This window comes from Falco cherrug, chromosome 2, assembly GCF_023634085.1.
Source record: "Falco cherrug isolate bFalChe1 chromosome 2, bFalChe1.pri, whole genome shotgun sequence".
Classification (NCBI taxonomy): domain Eukaryota; kingdom Metazoa; phylum Chordata; class Aves; order Falconiformes; family Falconidae; genus Falco; species Falco cherrug.
In genome coordinates, this window is record NC_073698.1 from 55,309,678 (window position 1) to 55,330,196 (window position 20,519).

The 20,519-nt window shown below is 37.9% G+C and overlaps 1 protein-coding gene and 1 non-coding gene across 2 annotated transcripts in view; one reads left to right on the top strand and one right to left on the bottom strand.

The window, feature by feature from the left end:
• Positions 1-20,519, top strand: part of GPC6 (glypican 6) — a 773,218-nt gene that overhangs the window by 539,488 nt on the left and 213,211 nt on the right. Inside the window, exon 4 of the mRNA XM_055702939.1 lies at positions 18,986-19,151. Coding sequence (XP_055558914.1) covers positions 18,986-19,151 — 166 coding nt within the window. The remainder of the gene's footprint in view (positions 1-18,985; positions 19,152-20,519) is intronic.
• LOC114017197 (U2 spliceosomal RNA) lies at positions 6,133-6,316 on the bottom strand. The gene has a single exon (XR_003562099.1). It is a non-coding gene; the product is annotated as a U2 spliceosomal RNA (small nuclear RNA).

Consider the following 20,519-nt stretch of genomic DNA (forward strand, 5'->3'; position numbering starts at 1 on the left):
GTTACACCTTTTAGAATTGAAGATCATGTTTTGTATATGTGAATTCTGCTGAATATGATTAATCCCCAAAAGCATCCATTGAAGCCTTGGAGAGGGGAAGGGAAAGAAAAGATGCTTCTATTTTAAAGCCAAGGTTATAGTCAAGGTTAATTCAGGGTGTCATGAAAGTGTGACTGTGACAAGATTTACTGATGATGTGAGGGCAAATTAATGCAAGATCAGTGGCCTGACTATTGATTCTTATCATGGGATCTTGCTGAAATGAAGTCATTATTTAATTACACTTCTACTTACACTGTAAATGGTTCCCAGAATAGACTGCACTCGATTTTGATGTCTGCAGCTCCATCTTCACTTTTCTTTTGTGTTCGTAAGTGAGTAGGGAATGGGAATAAGCACTCAAGAAAATTTTAATTTAATATACTTCATGTGCTGTCATTTTCCCATAAAAAGAAAACAAGCAAATGTTTTCATTCTTCCTGTGTTAGGAATGATATCACTATCCTGTGATAGTCTGTGATATCAAATAAATCTGAGTGTAGGAAACATGTCTTGAAACCTCTGAAGATTTTCAGATCAAAATTTCTCTGAATTTCATTCAAACAAATTAGTGCTCGAATGGTTGTCCTGCTGTTCTGGAGTGGTTTAAAAAACTTAGTTTCACTATCTCTAGAAGCAGATTCTAAAGTTACTGCTCATACTAAAGCAAGTAACTTAATTGGGACCTACTAGAAGTTAGTAAGTACTTTATTGAGACTTAAGGTACAACAGCAAGGTCTTTGCTATAGAAATCTATTGCAAAAGCTCAAGCATCTATGAAATGACACCAACATTCACCAAACAATCAAAATTACATCATTTCCATATTGTATCCTTGATTCTTTTGATTCTGAATCAGCTCTATTTGGCAAATTTGTAACATAAAAAGTTATTAACACAGTTTTAATTTGTCATGTGGACCAAGCACTGCATTTTGTCAAATTACATAAATTTGAAGACTCAACAATTAAGAAAATGTGACTGGTTGCCATTATAATGTTATTGTCTGAAAAATAATATGTAAAAATGGACAGAATTCAATTTTAAATGCAGGATTATGTTTGTCATTTTAAAACATGGCAGCATCTAATTCTGTGCTTGTATAATACATATTACAGTGCAATCACAGTCTTGCTCAGGACAAAAATCTTGAATAGTAATTGTATTGAGGGAAAAATCACAACTCAGTGGAATTCAAGTTTCATAAAAATTTGATGAGATATTTAGATTCCAATTAATCAAATAAAGGGGGAGTACAATTAAACCTTTGGTTTGGGATCAGAGTAGTAAGTAAAACCAATCTGCAGAATGGAATCTGGTCCTCAGTATATCCCACCATATTTATGAAAGCTTCCTCTCCATGGCCTCTTTTTTGTCTTGTATACTGTACTTTTACATTATTTTAAAATAAAAGAAAAATAAAACCATATAATTCACATAACATAAAAGATAATGAATGTAATGCATGAAACAAACACAGCCTTCTGCAAGATGGTGTACTGTACTATTAGTGGGATAGACAAATGTTAATTAGTCCATGGTGTGGACTTTTCTCCTGCAAATGTTATTCTCATTTTAATACTTTTCTTAAGAGAGAGAGAGACATAAAGAGTCAGCTTATTAGATAAGTAACACAATAGTTTCCTGTAATAACCACCTCTAGTTGCCACTTACTAATCAGGTATTCAAAAAATAAACAAATCAAATGCAGAACGTAAGAGGTGTTCTTACTAGTTCAGTATCATGATAAGCCATTAAAAGATAATATAACAAGATCATTATGTTAAAAACCAGAAGATTAATGAAATTTCTTTTCTCTCTTGTGCACCTATGCTCATATGTAATAGTGTTAAAATTTTCAAACCTATTTTCAACTACTACAGAGGGAATATATACATCTAAATCGGAGATATAATATATAAAATATTTCGTTAATACTTTTCTTCTGAATGAAGAAATCCAGCTATAGCGAAATAACTTCTGCTTCAGGCAAGTTGTCTTTCAGTGCCCTCGGCAATTGGAGGCAGAGGGGGAAGAAAGAAAGAGAAGCTGCTTTCTGTGCTTCAGGATTTCAGTCTTGGCACAACATGTTTCTTATTGTCAAGTCTTTTTTATTTATTTATTTATTTAACTTTTCCTCATTATAATAGGTGGCCAGAAGTTCTTTTTATCCAGTCTCTAGCAACAGCAGTCTCACTGATCTCACCATTTTGTGTGTTCATTCAGCCAGTCAGAAGGCTGTGAAGGGCTGATTATAAGTAGGAACCCACTTCTAGGACTCATTTTCTACAAGGAAGTATTTTTGCAGCATTATTCTGTACTTTGGCTTATTTGTACTTATTGTACTTATTTGTACTTATTGGTAAAAAACAAAGTTATTTGCCAATGCTTTCTTTGAGTTTTATCCATGGACTTGTAGCCAATGGACAGATGGTCAGCAGGGTCAACCCTGGTGTTTTGGCACAGAGCAAAGGGCAGGTCAGGGCCACCTGACATACCCTGATCTTGTTACTAAAAATGGACCTTTCTGTATAAAGAAAAAAATTGACCACCCTCACAGCTCCATTTTATATTCCTCTTGATAGCCCAGATGTTCTCCTACACCAGGACAAAAGGAACAAAGTCCGGATGAAATGTGTTTCTGAGGTTGGAGGATAGTCAACAAAACCACTGACCAAGACAGCAAAGAATAATACAGAAAAAGTGAAGGCAAATATATATAGTGTTTGGTGTCAACATTAAAACAACTCCAGTTTTTTTCATTTGTGTGTTTTATAATAAATTCATGATTGTTCTAACTAAAATCTGAGACATATACCTACTTAAATCTGAGATTGACTAAGCCCTGAGTTTGTTTCTTTTCGTTATGTCTAAAAGGGATCCAAATAACTACATCAGGTGTTGAGGCCTAAACTGTAAGTTTATACACTCAGGTGAGATTAACTCCACACCTGTCTAGTTCAAAATGGATGGTAGGAACAGTCCATTCACCTGCTGTGAACCAGAGGACCATGTCTACAGTGAACAAAGCATTCTGGGGCATCGCCCAATATAACCACTGTTCAGACCATCCCACTTATGAAGAGTACTTCAAGTGCTGAATGTTTTTAGGTTATTTTTGTGATCTAAGGACCAGGCCACATGATAAGCACATGTAAAGTTCTGTGGCAAATGACACAGTGTCTTTTTCTTTTGACTTTTTCCTTGGCATTGTATGTTGTTTTCCTCCATTCTGGCTGTTTTGGTTGCACAAAAGCATCTAAGAATGCTCAGGGCAAAAGACTTCTGGCACTGGGGGAACAGAGAGATGAGAGACACTCAGCAAGACAGGGAGGGATGCTGCAATAAATCAATCGTTGGAATGAGGGAAAAATTTCCTATGGACTAAGGGGAGACTGTATGACTCCCTACAACTACCTGAAAGGGGGTTGTAGTAAGGTGTCATGGAGTCGTAGAATCATAGAGTGGTTTGGGCTGGAAGGGACATTAACAATCATCTAGTTCCACTCCCCCTGACTTGTGTAGGGACACCTTCCACTAGACCAGGTTGCTCAAAGCCCCATCCTTCTCTTCTTCCAAGTAACAAGTAGAAGAATGAGAGAAAATGGTCTCAAGTTGCACCAGGGGAGGTTTAGATTGGATATTAGGAAAAAATTCTTCACTAGAAGGGTTCTCAAGCATTGGAACAGGCTGCCCAGGGAAGTAGTTAATTCATCATCCCTGGAGGTATTTAAAAAATATGTAGACATGGTGCTTAGGGACATGGTTTATTGGTGGTCTTGGCAGTGTTAGGTTAGGAGCTGGTCTCAATGATCTCAAGGGTCTTTTCCAACCTAAATGATTCTATGATTCTGTGACTAGTTGCAACTAGAAACCAATTTTACTCTTTCTAGACCAAGTCAGAAAGAAAGTTTAGCTTTTCAACAGATAGCAACCTTTCCTTACCTATGCTTTTTATTCTGGAAGGTTTACTAGCATGGAAAAAATCACATTAGAAGTATTGGTTTATAAGATCTAAAAACTGTTGAAGTTCACATCTTTTCTCCTTTAGCCTGTTTCGGTTTTTTTCTTTTTTTAATCTCACTTATTTAAGGTCCATTGAGATGATAGAACAGTGTCCACCAAACAAATCTTTTGACAAATCTCAGTTTATTTTATCAGATTATTTGTCTTTCAGCTGTTCATGGTATAGGTCTGTGGGACTGTGTATTGCGGTGCAGAGCGATGGTGGCAAAATTAGACGTAAAATAAGCAATGACGGCAAAATTAGACGTAAAATAAGCAATGACAGCAAAAAAGGACTACATTTATATCACAGTTTTTCTCTGTGAATTGGAAAACTGTCTTTTGATGAGAGAGAAACAAACTGCGTGTACCCAGTTGAAACTGACCCCAATAATTAATTTTGAAGCCATCCACCAAATGGCATTTTACTGACATGGGGAATCAGCCGTTGCTCCCAGTTTGCTTCTTGGGCCAGAGATATTCATGCTGCAGAATCCAGCTACTGTTGCCTTTAATTAGCTGTTATGTTTAAAGTTTCTTATTTAAGAATTCTAAAATTCAAGTAAGCATAAACAAATTCACTCTTTCTCTTGCTCTGGAAGCAATCCCTTAAATCCAGGCAGTGGATGGGATTTCCAGGAGACCTTGCACAGCTTTGAACCTCACTGAACTTGCCAATTTAAATAAAATTCGAACCTTGGTAGTTGTTGGTGCAGCATCTATTCCATTCACTCCGCTGCTGTTTAAGAAAGAAAACCAGCTATCCTCTGCCATCTAATTTTTCATTCAAAATGTTTCAGCAGCCTATGAGAGATAGATCTTTAAGAACTACTATTCTACTTAGAACATGTATTTCTAGAGGCACTGTCAGAAACAATGTGTTCTTTGCTGAATGGGCAGGCACGGTGAAGTTGTACTTTTTTGCAATGGTTTGTGGTACCTGGACCAAAGTTGTCAGGTTCAGAAACTGTTCCAATATCCACCTTTAGATACACAGGATGCTGTCAAGTTTGTGTCACTTCTCATATCCACTGGAAAATTTGGCCTCTCTGTCAAAGGTTTACAGCAGTGCTAACTTCACAGTGATATCCCTGTCATCTTCTTCACTGAAGGAGATGATATCACTGCAGTGATGAGGAAATCTCTCCCATCTTGTGAAATACCTTTGTGTTTTGGACATGACTGAGACTTCCATACTTTTAAAAGGTTTGGAAAGGGGTTGTGGTAGTGTAGCTGACAGTTCATCCATACCGGAGATGGTAATGATGAGACATCTTTCAGCAGGCATTATAAATGGATATCTGGCATTCAGAGTGCCTTTATGGTTTGAGTGTGTTTATCCTTGTGGTTCTGGAAACCAGACCACTAGGTGGATTGTATTGCTGTATATAAATTGTATTCCAGCATGTTTTATAAATCAGGTGGCTTAATCAGATAAAGACAAATGGCAGTGAAATAGCTTAAATACAAATTCACTGCCAGGTAGCCATTATACAGTGCTGTATTTTACTTTTACTGGATTTTCTGACGTAGCTGGCAGCAAATTCATTCATTTGTCACTTAGAGACACGGGTCAAATTGGCATTCAGTCCAATCTGTGTGGTCATTTCAGGTTCAACCTGAATGGGGGTTTTGCCATCTAGCAAGGACTGACGTCTTATTTAAGCAGCTATAGAACATTTTTTGCTTTGTTAAAGGAGAACTTGGCATATTAGGGGAGAAATGCAAAAATCCTTGCCCTGTTCTGGCTGCAGGTGTCTTCAGGACCAGTTCAGTCCACAGCACAGTTAAGTCTGTTCTAACTTATTTTGGAAAGTCTGTGAAAGTCTGTTGGGAAGAGTGACACAAGCAGGGACAAGGGTGGTCACAGTTACAAGCCTTTCCCATATACACTGTGTCTCTGACCCAGGATTTCAGGAGTCCTCTGTGCAGAGCCTAACTGCAGTGGCTCAGCAGTGTGGGTAGTGTGGTGGCTATTGATGGCATCACCAGAAGATGCACCACAAATCCAGATTCCACCTGATAAAAAAAGGCCAAACCACACAAGGTGGCTTCATGCACAGATATCACATCCTGACACGCACTCACAACGCAGCCACAGTGCCTGGAAGCACTGCAGTTTCAGGTTGGTGCAGGGAATGGATGAAGTGGTTACTCTTCCCATGCCCTCCAAATCCATTTAATAGAAAGTCTTCAAGCTGAGGAGGTATCTGATATTAAAGTGATAAGAAAAGATGATGAGCTTGATCTTAGTCAGTGGCTGGGAAGCGTGCATATGGGACACGGGCTTCAGCGTGCACTGCAGAGCAATTCCATCCCACTCTGGATGGTATGGGATATCATGACATAACCCTTTTCAAGGGCTGTTGACAGAGTTAAACCATAATGTGTAAATGAGTGATTTCTGCATTTTAAAAAGTGGTAACTGTAAATCAAACCAATTACAGCAGGTTTTAGTGATAATTGAGACTGTCGGCTTTTAAATTACTATGGCAAAATGTCTGAGCAAAAGAAAATAATCTTAGGCTATATTTTTTCCCAGTTTAATATCTGCTTCTAATTTTCACATTTATAGATCTGCTGCCTTTTAGGTCCTTGTCACTCCAACACAGAATGCATTTTCTTCCTCAGTCTCAGATAAAGAAAAAAAATTTAAACCACATCTTACCTACTGAGAATTTATGAGGAACAAAATATTAAAAGGAACGTTTTCATATGCTTGTGGACTTTACTTCTGTTTTGCACATCAACCTGAAATTCACAGTAGATTAAATGAAGATTTAATAGTAAATGTCACATTTTGTCTATCTCTACATAAAAGGAAAAAAGCAAATCAAATTGTCAGGTATATTTTTACAGTGTAAGTTTTGATCTGCTTCCTGCAAGTGTGAACAAATAACCAGTTTAAACTCACAAATTTTCTTTCATTGGGTTCTTGCTTTTTTCAAACCAATGTGACAATGTTCTTATTTTCCATTAGAATATTTTCTGAAAATTATAGTACCTACGCTATAATTTGATAATACTAGATATAATAAAGGCATTTTGCTCCTGCAGATCACCCTTCTTTTAGCTATCAGGGAACAAGACAAAGTATCTAATTTTACTATATATGTACATGATTTTAGGTTTTGTATGCTTATGTGGGCATGAATGTGAAGGAGGAAGAAAGTTGGATCTTTTACACAGGACTAGGTTGTTTTAGTATGATCAAATAAAGTGTTCTCAGGGAAATTGACTTCATATCATGTAGTCCCAGTGCTAGTTCTTTCGACCATGTTTTTCTTTAGCACACAACTCAGACACAAAACACCAAGAAGACTCCCTGGTCTTACTGTAGAGACATTAATTTCCCTAACTAGCCTTGATTTAATCACCTTTTTATGTTTCTTTTACAATGACTTAGAAGTGGGACATGCAGACACTAGTGAGGACCCCTCTGTTGTCACATTTTGTGTCTATAGGGAAGGAGTTATCAGGAAGCGATTTAAAAGAAAATAAAGAAAAGAAAATAACATTTAAATGATGGTACGACAATGCACATTTACTTTCTACTGTGCAGTTCCAAAAGCTGCAAGTGCAATACTCAGCAGAAACGTGGGCACACATCTCATAAACAGGTCATTCCAGACCATAGTCATCATCCCAAGGTGCACTTGAGCATCTGTTAAATATTTTATATATGGTATTTATATTTACAAGTAGCTTTGCAAAAATCTAACAAGAGCACTTGAAAGACCATAAAAGAGGAAATGTTAACATGGAGTTATAAGGTGATCTCACATGATTTGGGCCCACATAATGCAGTGGGAATTTATGGATCCTATAAATAGATGACGAGCTATTTATAAAGCATCCTTCTTCTTCCATGCTACCCTGAATATATTACCAAGAGATTGTGTATTGTATTGAGGAGCCTGTGGTTGATCATTATAACCCAGCAATGTATCTGACTAGATACTTGCTGGGTTACCTTAAAGATTTGACACCCTTCTTCACTTTAGAAGTCAGGAAAACAGTTTAAAATGTTCCCTTTCAATCTCTGTACTTATAAATGAGCCACATAGACTTGGTTTAATGTCCTGTCTATTGTGCTCCATCTTGTGCTTCATTCACATCATGAAATAAAACAGGAGCATAAGCGAAGCATTATATTCTATTTTGTCCCAGATAACCATCATCTTGCTTTCTACTAGGCTAGAGGGTCTTCAGAAAATAGTATTTAAAGCAGGCTTTGCATTCCCTGCTGAAGCGATGACTGTATTTTCGTACCCATCTTGTCTCTGACAAGGTGTTATCAGCCTATTGCTAATAGTTGGATTTAACGTTTCATTTAAAAACCCAGCACTCTTTGTTATCTGGCCTTTTGAATTTCATGGGGAATGACCAAGAATATGAGCAACTTAAAAAATCATGGTTTGTTTCTATGGAGATTCCTTTGCTTTTTTTCCAAATAGCTCGGGGCTGTTTACACAATTTTACCCTTTGAACTAATTTGAAAAATGTTCATTGTAGGAATACAATGAAGACAAAGATATCAACCTTGGAGTTGCCTGCTTTGCTATCCCTACAATTTTATTTCTCTCTCTAGTAGAATACCCTCCTTTTAGGACTGGTCCACCCAGTCCCTACCCTTTAGTCACTGCCAATATGCAGCCCAGACAATTCATCAGTCATGTGGGCAGGCACCTGTAAGGAATCTGCATATCCTGACTTGCTGTGTCTAGGAGATTGCCATTGTCAACAAATTCAGGTAGTGATCACCTTACTATAAACTTTAAAGTGACTTTTGCATCATGACTCCATCCATGTTTCCTAGAGCAGGAAAAAGCTGGAACATGTTAGGTCAATCTGTTGTCACTTGTCACCTCAAATTATTGCATAACTTATCATTCGCTAAGACTGCCAATATTATGTATGCATTTATTTCCTTCTCATCAGGGCTAGCGTGTTCTTGCTGACACCACGCAACTAAGACCCACAGCCCTGTGCACCACTCTGAGCTTCATGCCCTTTTTAAGTTAGTAAAACAAATCACAGGTCAGCGAACAGTGAACAAGACTCACTTGTGAGGACTTGTGAGCGCTTACAAGTGATCAGAACAGTTTTGCTGCTCTGTCTCTCTGTTTGAGACAACTGATTTTCTTCTCAGGTGCTTTTATGTTTTGCGCTGTGGAACACGGATAGGCAGTCAGCAAGACTGCTCTCAGGTATTTGCATTTCAGACTTCTTGGGTGTTGTAAGTAGGACTGACTTTGACCATTCTTCACATCATTTTCTTATCCAGATAGTGCTGCACAACATGTCTGACTGCTTGATTTGATTATTATCTCCTGCTGCGGCACTTCTCTTTTTCTATCTCAACCCTTTCTCAGAGTTTTCCTTCTGCTTATCTGGGGGTTTGATTTCCAGATTATCAAGGACCTTCCATTCTATTTCTGATTTGTACCTGGACGATACTTAACCCCACGTCTCTGCAACACTTTTTTTTCCTCCCAGTGAGCACAAAGCCACTTTTCCTTGATTATACTGAGCCTAATCTGGCATTTCTTTCCTCACCATTCTTTCTTAAGGCCTCTTTCAACTCAGTAACATCCTCCTACTTTTCTAGTTGGAAAAAAAAAAAAAAAAGTGGATTCTTCTTTTTTAACTTTAAACATACACATGAAGATATTTGCACATGGATTAGTCATTATAGCACCACAAGAGAGAATAATATGCACCTATTTTAGATGCCTGGTTTTAGGTTGAAGTGAATCTGTTTTGTGAGGCAGCACAGGTCAGATTTTGATATCTGTGTCTAGATGAGCATATCATACTAAGGACCTCTTCTATAATGCTGGACTTCATGGATTTTCTTTTTGCTCCCCAGATTATTTGAAGTAGCCAGTTTCGGGGCGGGGGGGGGTCTGATTCTGTTGCTTGCAGTCATGTCCTGTTTTCAGCCCCGAAAAATTTAGCACATGCTTTCCTCTTAAACCAAGGCCCTCTTATCTGGTAGAGGCCATAGACATTTCTAGACAAGGCTGGAGGAAATGAGCACACTCCCTTTCAAGTGAGATGCAGTGGGTTTTTCTCTCTGGGAAGAAAGCTGAGGAACTATGTTTTATTAAGAAAGTGACTTAAAGTTTATGTTCCAGAAGAGATGGTGGGACTTGAAAAGCCTAACAGCTGTGAGATTCCTTCCTTATTTCTGTGTAAAAGAAAACATCTCACCTCCTGGAAGGAAAAAATGGAATCCATACCTCAAATTCTGTTTAATGTGGGCTTACTCTAACAACAGATGAGAAACATAAATATTTTTCTAGAAAATTTGCAGGGCAGATTTTTCAACTCATTATTATCTCATGGGATGTAAACCCCCATATCCTGGAGTATTTTCTCAGCTTGCACTATTTTTAGTCTAAGAAGTTCTTGGTTTAATCATATTTATAATGAAACAACATTTTTCCACCCAGTTTGCTTGAAATTGCTTATGCCTCTGACAGGTAAAGTGGGATTTAAGAAGAACATTTTAATATTTACATCCAAGCATTCAAACATTTTATTTCATACTTAAATTGTAAAAAAAAAAAAAAAAATGCTTTAAAGCATCATTCAGAAGTGATTCAAGAGATTAAAAAATAGCTTCACACAAAATATCCTCGTGACTGCAGCTTTTCAAGTGGTTTTCTAAATTTGGATTTTCTGTATTCAGATAATCTGATAAGTAATTTTCTTAGTTTCCTAAAAATAGGAGAAGCTTTTCTTTCCCTCTGTAAGAAGAGGTTCAGTCCAAGTAAACATGTGAACACTTTGTCCTTGTGGCTTTTTGCCCTTGACCTCTGTAGGGAAATTGTGACATTCCACAATTTATCTCACCAACAATGATTTATTATTTGATGTACAACCTCCTGATGTAATCATTTAGAGACTTGCAGTCCTTATTTTCCTATAGCTGGTTTCAGTATTACATGTCGTGATAACTTAGGCAAATCACAGATGAGAGCGGTGCTAATGAGCAGTGTTGAAAAATTCTGGCGCTAACTTCTAGACTTTTACCTATCTAAATACCTTTAAAAATGATGAGAGCGGTGCTAATGAGCAGTGTTGAAAAATTCTGGCGCTAACTTCTAGACTTTTACCTATCTAAATACCTTTAAAAATTGCTTGTGATGTTTCATTTTTATATCTCCAAAATGGATTAACAATATTTTTCCACCTTCCAGAGCTATACACATATCAGAACACAACTATAGACATACTCAGATGACCAAATAAGTATGAAAAATGCCTCAAATTTTAATAGGTGTTGGAAAGAAGTCCAGTTGCTATATTTCTTGTGATTTCAAAATCACAGATAATGGAAAAGGACATCTCAGTTGGGCAAGAACAATGCCTAAATATTCCTCCTCTTTTAGAAAAAAAATAAGGTCATTCCTGAGCTGCAGTGGAGTAAGTGCTTAACGCTGTACAGTTTGTATCAGATAGTAAATGTGTAAATTCTTTTCTGCATTGTAAAATATTTCTAGGTTCAACTATATTGCCCTAATTTTTTTTCTAATAGTTTCATAAGTATATTGAACTAGAAATTCTATGTTTTCTATAGAAATATTTTATTGGATATGAAAATATTAGATTTATATTTGCCATGTTTTATGTCATCATATTCTTGAGATAGACTATCCCAGAACTGTGGGAATCTTGCAGCTTTTTAAGTGGCTGTAGTGTTTCATTTTAGTTTGGTATAATTCAAGCACAAAGTCAAAGACACTAGGACAAAGTTGTAGCCCTCAAACCAGGTCTTCTGCCTTTCAGTCATCTGGGATGCTATGAATTGTTAGAAAGATAGCTATTTCTGTCATTAGGACGTTAGTATTAGACTAGACTTTTGGTTGATATAAGCGAGTGTTTTCAAATTGACCTTCTACAACATAAATTTTCAATTGAGTATGGCTGATGTAGTATTTCCATTTTTATATCAGATTGTGCTATAAAAGCAGTGAACTGAGATCTTAGCATCTAAAAGCCAGACTGCAACAATAAGAAGTACTTCAGTAAAGCATTCAAATATCTTATGAAGATTTCTGTGTAGTTTTAATTAGGTACACACAGACATATTTTCAGCTGAAATCTGCTGAAAAGAACTTTCTTGATATCTAGATTATTAAATGAAATCAGCAGTAACACAGCGCTCATTAAAATAGACAAAATATGGACAGGGAGAAAAATTTATCACTTGGGTCCAACAGTGAGCAAATCTTGTTTGAGGAAGAGAAAGTGCAAAAGGAAGAAAAGCATCATTGCCAGCTAAGCTTTCCCCTCTTTCTCCAGTATTAAAAACAAACAACAATCAATGGGAATTAGTTGCAACATTGAGAAGTTTGTGTCAAAGATGCGTGACAAAAAGTAGTGAGTGATTGCATTGTAGTTAATTAAAGATGACAGGAAAGAGAAAAGGACTTGTAGCTCTTAGGATGGCTGATCCAAAGGTTTGCAGCAATCCTATGTACCCTATAAATTGTACTTCATGATACAACTCAGTCTGATCCCAGTTACATCACTGTGACAATGAGTGATCAGAAACGTTGGTTTTGTGCTTAGGAAAAGTTTCCTCAAGTCTAGCAAGTTGAATGCAATGATCAACAATTCTTAATTAAAGGTTTTTCTTCTTCCTTCTCTTCTGAAATCACAAGCTTCTAATCCTTACTTCCCATTTGATTTTAAATATAATCTTGGATAGAAATACTAGAATTATACTGTAAAGGAGGTTTTGGACAGGAAGGGCTAGAACTGGACTATGGAGCTGTCCACAGATACATTAACTTTTTGGTGGAAGAATGTGGGGGGACTGCTACTCTTAGTGGAGTTTGCATACGTCTTGGAGTTGGTTGAAACATGCCAATGTATTCAGGGTCAAACTCTGACCTGGTCACATACTTGAGCATTTTATTATTATTGCCCTAGTCCTATTTGAAACAAAGAAAATTATGCTTGGGAAACTTAGATCATTTTTCCATCATTAAGTTGTAGAAGCACCACACAGATGTCCAAAAAATGACTTAAGGACGTCAGTGCCTCAGATTCTCAGACAGTGCATCATGCCTGTGCAGGACACGTAACATCAGCTTGCTGAATGAAGAGGTGGATGATTTAAGCAACACACAAGTGCTAAAGGCAGAGATTAATTTCAAAACTCCCTCCTATTATAGACCATTTACATAGAATTGTGGGAATAAACTTCACCCTCTTGTATAAAGAAAAGCAATTGGTACCTCATCTTGAACACCAAATGGGGAGGAAGAAGTTTCCACTTTTTATCCAGCAGTCTCATTGTTAATGCATTTGTAAAGCTTGTGAGAAAAAAAAAAATGGAATCCTGTTATCCTTCCCAGACTATGGGTTGTTCTAGTGTAGAGGCATTTTAAAAGAGTATCTACTTCCTGGGCCCGTTGGCTAGAAATCAGCTGGTTCCTTCCAGCAGTTTCCCCCCAAAGTCTTCATGCTAAGGAGTAACTATGTGATTCCAATTGGGATCAGTTCCTTTAGGTGCACAGGAAATGGAAGAAGGAGGTTTTTCCCCCATTACAGTCTCTGGGGTGGCACTCAGTTTTGATTTGTTTTGCTCGTATTTGACAGATGTTATCAAATGCAAAGAAATGACAGGATCTGGACCTAAGTATGGCTTTATGCTGTGAGTTTGGGTACATTCAGTATGACTTTGGAAAAACACCCCTACTTTATTACCAGACAACATATACCAGCTACTTTGGTAAGAAATCTCCTATAAATATACGTAGAGAAAGCGTATGTCAGTATGTTTAATCCTTCTAAAGGTGACCAGTTGTTTAACCAGTTTGTCTGATTTTTTATATCAGAAATAAGATTTATGCTTGTATACCTGACAAAGCCAGGGTTTATGATTATAAAAACAGGTCAAATACGTAACAAAGCAGTCTTTGCAAATGTGGTGTTACAAGAGAGTACAATTTCATGGCTTTTGCCCAAAGAAGTTCGCTCCTCAATTATTTATATTTGCAAGCTCACCATTGCAAAATCTGTGTTCTAGATGAAATAATATTCCTCCTAGATTTCTGAAAGGGAAAAACCAAGCATTCCGTAATGAAGCCCTTAAGCATCTAGCTTTTTTTTTTTTTTTTTTTGGGGGGGGGGGGGGGGGGCTTGCATGTATGCAAAAAGATACATTTAGATAAAACTGAACCTGTCAGAAAATGTTACAAAATGCAGTAGTAATATAACATAGCGCTACTGGGCTCAATCAAGGCTCATAAAGGCACTTTTCTCATGTGCTGCATTCCACATATGCTTACACTAAAATGAAGATGTCCTAGTCAATCAGGGAGACAGCATGATATAATTAATGACTCCTCTATAGCAGTTTCCCTAGTTATGTCATTCAGTGTGATCTGATTGATTTATAATATATGATTTAGATAAGGACTAGTAATTTCTAAACTTTGAAGTCTATGCAAATTTCTCTGCTGCTATTAACACAAAGCCAATTGCCACGTATTTTCAAAGAGAAAAAAAAAAAAAAAAACCAAGAAAAAAATACCAAGCTGTTTCCATCCACAAAAATTGGTTACAGGAAAAACTACTGAAACTCCTGAGCTGAGGAACAGCTCTCCTCAGCAAGGTTTTGAATACTTCTGAATGAAATAAATATCTGCCTTTTGACTGGTCTGCAGAAAAGTGTTATCACGTGAGAGACACTGATTTATTTTTTTTAAGATGGGAATGAGAAATGGGCTTTGAAAGTACATTTCATAGAATTTGCCAGCAGCAAGAAGTAGCAAGCCAATTATACGTGGTTGAAAATCAACTTTCCATGATAATCTCCAGATTTCATGTGTTCATAGCTTTCTGAAATACTCACAGTCTAAGCTGAATATTTTTCATGTTTGTTTTTTTACCAATATTGCAGACTGTTAGAGCAAAGTTCAATCATCTTTTGCATGAAAGACAGGTCAGCTGTTGTTGAGGGAGGAGCAAGACATGACTGTATTCTCTGAAAATAAAGCTAAAGAAAAAGCAGCTGTAGCTGAGAACTGAAACGTGGCTGCTTAGTGAAGGCTAGGTGCACAAAGGCACTTAACTGCTGTAACACAGCAGTTACTTTTAGCCTTCAGACTTCCGAAGGAGCTGAGTTACTTTAATGCTTCCCTGTGCCAGAAATGAGAAGAGTTGGTCACCTAAAGGTTCATCTGTACTGCTAAGTGACAGGGGAATATGGAGCAAGCTTGAGAATGGAACTCATGGTGTGCTTAGGTCACAATTTAACCTCCTGGATGTGTTTTGGACCTCTCCAACTGGCTCTCTCCATGGGCTGTTTGGAGGACACAGACTGCCTCCAGAAAGCCACAGGAAGATACCTGTCTTGTTTTGGTCCCCTCCCTTCTCTCCAAGCCTAACCCACATGCAGTCTAAGCACTATCCAACATAACCTCCTGTCTTTATAAACATGCAGTTTAGACATTATAACTGCCTATTATAAACATGCAGTGTTATACTTAGCTTTCTTTTAGTCCCATTGCCTGTAGTACTGCTTCCTATTATTCCAAACACTCAGAGCTGAAAAATAGCCACAGAAAATAATTATTACATATTTTAGTCACTCAAGCACCAGGTGGGACCCAGTATAGTGCCAAATACTATGTACCAATATGGGATGTGGCCAGCTTGGAGCAGAAGGTGCTAGCAGTAAGCAATGTGAATGTAAGCCAGTCCCCACCACTTGGCCTCAGAGACAGCAGTTGATCTGTGCCTATGTTTTGTTTCACCAGCATAACATCTTCTGAAACAGAGGTCTGCAGTATCCAGCTAGATCAGCAAGGAGCTGCTTGTGTTGGTCTCTGTCAGAGGCTGATACAGATATGTCAGAGGCTTCCATAGAAACTTTCTCCATCTGCTTTCTGCTTGGAGTCACAGCTTGGCCTCTTACCTTAACAAGTGTGTTACTTCTCCCTAAACAAAAGCAGGGCACCTTCCTTTCTTGTAAAATGCTGTTAATGATGCCACCATTTTGTATGGGAGATATTAAAGCATTCGGAGAAGATATGAGACACCTGGGTCCCGCTCATTCTTTTTAAGTGGTAAGATTTTATCCTGATGACTTCGCAGTGGGCTATGTCTGGGAGTACTCTGGTTACAGCTGCTCTGTAATGCAACGAGAATTCAAGATTCATTCGGCCAGCGTAAATAGATATCCTAACTGGCCTTTAGGGTCCTGTCCTAGCAATTCAGGGATATGACCTGGACCTCTGGCAGAAAAGACATGGTAACTAGTTACCTCTCAGGCTACACTTCTGCTAAAATAAGGCTCACATAAATATTTATGATATTTGATTTATATAAATATAATATAAAGACAGGGACTGTCTTCTCTAGCTATGCTTTTCAAGAATGAAATTGCAGGAAGTTTTTGTGCAAGGTCAAGATCCTATAGCTACATGTGCTGTCAGCAAAGTACCAAAGTGGGCTTTGGAAGGTGTCGATGGGAGAACATGTGGATTCTAGCTGAACCCAGGGGTCAAACAGGTGCTAAAACCTTGGTATTGACAAGACTTCTGGGCCTGGCAAGAAACATAATTTTAAGCATGAAAGGAACTTTGCTGGTAAAAATCTTAGTGCCCACAGATAAAAGTATCTCCAGATTTAAGCAGCAATTGCAAAGTAATTTTGAAGATTTCATTGTTGACTAGAAGTATATGCACTCTGCTTACGCCCTGCTTTTGCCGCTGATCATTTTGTAAAAATGGACCTGTTCGAGGTTTGGAGGTGTAAAGACCAAACAGATGGATACGTGACTCTAAATAAAGTAATTCTGAGCAGTGGAAATAATGAAGTCCAGCTTTCCTTGTATTTGGATTTTCTGCTTTTAATAAGGTGAAAGTTGCCCCTGGTGCTTTTTTAACCCATGGGTCATTCATAGCATCATTCCTCCACATGGATTCTTTATCTGTGAGGAACTGACCTCATGCTTCAGCCTTTTCCTCAATAAAGGCAGTAACAGAGCCTCTCTTTTTCTTCTCCCAGCTGCCTCTTTTCAAAAAACTTGTAGGATCTTAATGTACTGAGACCCGAAGCTCTCAGTCAGATCTGATTGAAATTGGCTGACAGTTCAAAAGCTATTGGAAAAGGATGGATAAATATACCTTCACACACACCATCTGAGTGTTGTGCTAGTGAAGTGCATTTCCCTATGAAACCAAGGCAAAAATCACTTCTGAGCATACTCAGAGGCATCTGCTATAACTCTTATCAGAGCCATTGTCATGTAAAAATGTCCAGTTTAAAGAGTATGTTCTGCATAGTTCTCTAAAAATCAGTGATTTAACATCAAAAAGGAGAAAGAAATGCCTGAGAAGTGCCATTTTAGTACAATCCTAGTAATACCAACCATGTCAGTTTAACATGTACTATTACAGTGCAAAGTCAGATTCATGCTTTCAGCACAAGCTACCATGAATATAAAAAACCAGTTTAATCCCTTCAAATTCATATTAGAAGTGTTACATTTATTCATACACTGGCAGAATGAGTGAAAGGAATGCCATTGCTTTGCATTGTCTTGTCCAAGAATTTTGAAATCACTGAGGAACCTGTAGCCCTTTGTCGTTGCTCTGGATTGTCATTCCAGCATGAGAGACTTGTGCTCCACTGTGCCATGACAAGGTGCTATTGCAAGCAGTAGCTAACACACACTTTTAATCCAAGACAGAATTTCTGGCCTGAAAATGCACGTTAGTAGTGCACATGATTTTAAAAGTCTGAGATGAAACAAGTAAATTTTAAATGAGAGGGTGAGGGAAATAGTATTTGCCCAAGGAGTTTCACATGGTTGTCAAATGTGACCAATTTGTGCAGTTATATGTTTAGACATGGAGAATTTAGTAGATGTCCTCCAGAAGATGATATATCCTGCCCTTCAAAAGGCTGGATAAAGAAATGACCCAAAAAGGGCATATTTCTCTCCATTTAACATGGAAGGCACATTGCTAGGTAGATACCCAGCATTTTGATGACTAAAAAAGATGAGGTAAGGGATCATTAGAAATATGCAAATGCAAAAACCTTTCCCTAACCTCCATGCTCCCTCTCCAGGAAACCCATACCCTTCTAATGCAAACTGTAAGACATATCACTAAAAAGTTTTATCTACGCACTACTTCCTTCTGTCAGCCATGCCCAGTGTTAATGACTTTGACTGGAAATCCAAAACTAATTGGGTATCTTACCATTGACTCTGGTGGCAGTTTTAAGTTCAACATGTGCAGCCCTGTTGTGCCATGCTGTTATGTACATTTAAATGTGTTAGACTGTTGTCTATAATGCATTTTGTCACTCAAGATGTTGAAAGCATACAAAAAAACCCCTGTCTGATCTCTTTTTGAAATTGCCTGAAGACAGAAGGGTGTTTTTATCTGGAAGTGGAATTATAACCCTTTGTCATGGTGCAGTCCTGAGTAATTTTATAGAAAACGTCAAGATTATCCTGGATTTACTGTGCTTTAATAAAGAGGAGAATCTGATCCAGAGACAGAGTGACGGACAGTTCTAGCTTCAGTAGGAAGAGTGTGGGGTCTCCTTAGGAGCCTCCGTGTTAGGATCATCTCTTTGCTTTGCTTTCCAGTAGACTTTTTTTTTTTTTTTTTTTTTTTTTTGGGAGGGGGGGCAGGCTGGGCAGGCAAGCACTGCCATCAGTAGGGGAGTGTTGATTTTTACATTCCTGAAAATGGCTGCTGGCTGTGGTAATTGAAGATAACTGGTAGGAATCGATTAGTCTCGTAGGAGCATGTTATTAAGGGTTGAGCTCTTTTCACAAATTGCCCCTTCTGCACTCTACTGCTTGAGAGGCATAATCTCAGCAATCCCGAAATTCACAGACCAGGAGATTGATTTCCTCCTTTTTCTTTTTCTTTCCCCCCCTTAAACTCTGCAGGTCAGTCCCACCCCAGGGTGCATCCGGGCCTTAATGAAGATGTTGTACTGCCCTTACTGCAGAGGACTTCCCACTGTGAAACCTTGCAACAACTATTGCCTCAATGTAATGAAGGGCTGCCTAGCAAATCAGGCTGATTTGGATACTGAGTGGAATCTGTTCATAGGTAAGAAGAGTTTAAATATTAGTGGAAGGAAATGGTGGTAACATCTGCAGAGTTTTGTGAGGTTAGAAGATGTTGTTGGTCAATATTTGCAATGAAGCAAGTGCAGATGCACCTCACTTTCTAATTGACCTTCCTGGCTTGCAGAAAGAAATGACTCTGCCCTGCCCCAAGCCAGTCACATTTTGTATTTCATATTTCCAAAGGAGTGGTGTGGTATTATGGCTTCTGAGCTGAATTATTACATGGTACGTGAATGCTGAGAAACCTTTGGTTGAAAATTTAATAACAAGCTTAACATGGCAGAAATAGTATGTATTACAACTGAAAACTAGGCTCTTGCACGCTGAGAAGATAACATTGTATAACATCCAGTCAACATAAATCACAACAGCTGCTGTTCTTAATTCTGGTGGTATATAGGCAAAAAAACTTAAAAAGTTACGTACATGAGAAGTATTGATTAAAATAGCTTAATGTCTCCCTTTCAGTGTGCTGAATGGAAAGTACCAAACCTGCAATCAAATGTTAGAATGGACAGTTTTATTCACATAATTCTTCACTCAAGTAAACTAAGAAGAAACAGGAACAATATCTCCTTTAAAGAGCCATCCAGTTATCCTGTAAGGGATAACTGAAGGGAAAAAAAAACCCAAACAGACAAAAAACCACTTCCCAGAAGAGTAGCATTTAACAAGAGATGAGCTTCAAGTTGCTTTTGATGATACACAGGATAGGATAAGGAATTAGACCAGGATAATGATAATACAGAAAGAACAGAAAAAAAGCTAGTTACACCAGTCACTAATGAGCATCCTAGCTTAAACTGGATTTCAAGAAAATGAAAGCAGCTGGAAAATACAGGATAAAGCTCTTTATTGCAATGAAAGAAAGGAAATTTTATTTTCTACTTTTGGAAAGACAGAGTAGGAACAAACTCATTTTGTTTAATTTCAAACCCCACTAACCAATGTGACTGAAAATTTGACTCTGACGCATTCATGGACTTCCACTTTACTCAGCACAGAGGTGGTGCAAGATGGATAGGGAAAAGAAAACAGGATGAAAAATGAATCAGAGTATGAGAAGTGAAAAACAGCATTGAGTGTGCTATAAAAATAGCGTAAGACAAAAATCTAAACAATAATAATAGACAAATGATGCAAATTAACATGCCTTCTCAGCCCCTTGTACTGGTTAGAGGAGCTGACATCGGAAGCAGCGCTGGATGGATGGATACCGCTGGGATTAGTGGTGTGAAGAGTCAGTTCATCATCAGAAAGCTAAGTAGGAGCTGATGGGAAAACAATGCTGACCTGTTAAAGGCATTGCATAAGCTGCTTTCCCTTTGTCATCAAAGAGTAAACAAAA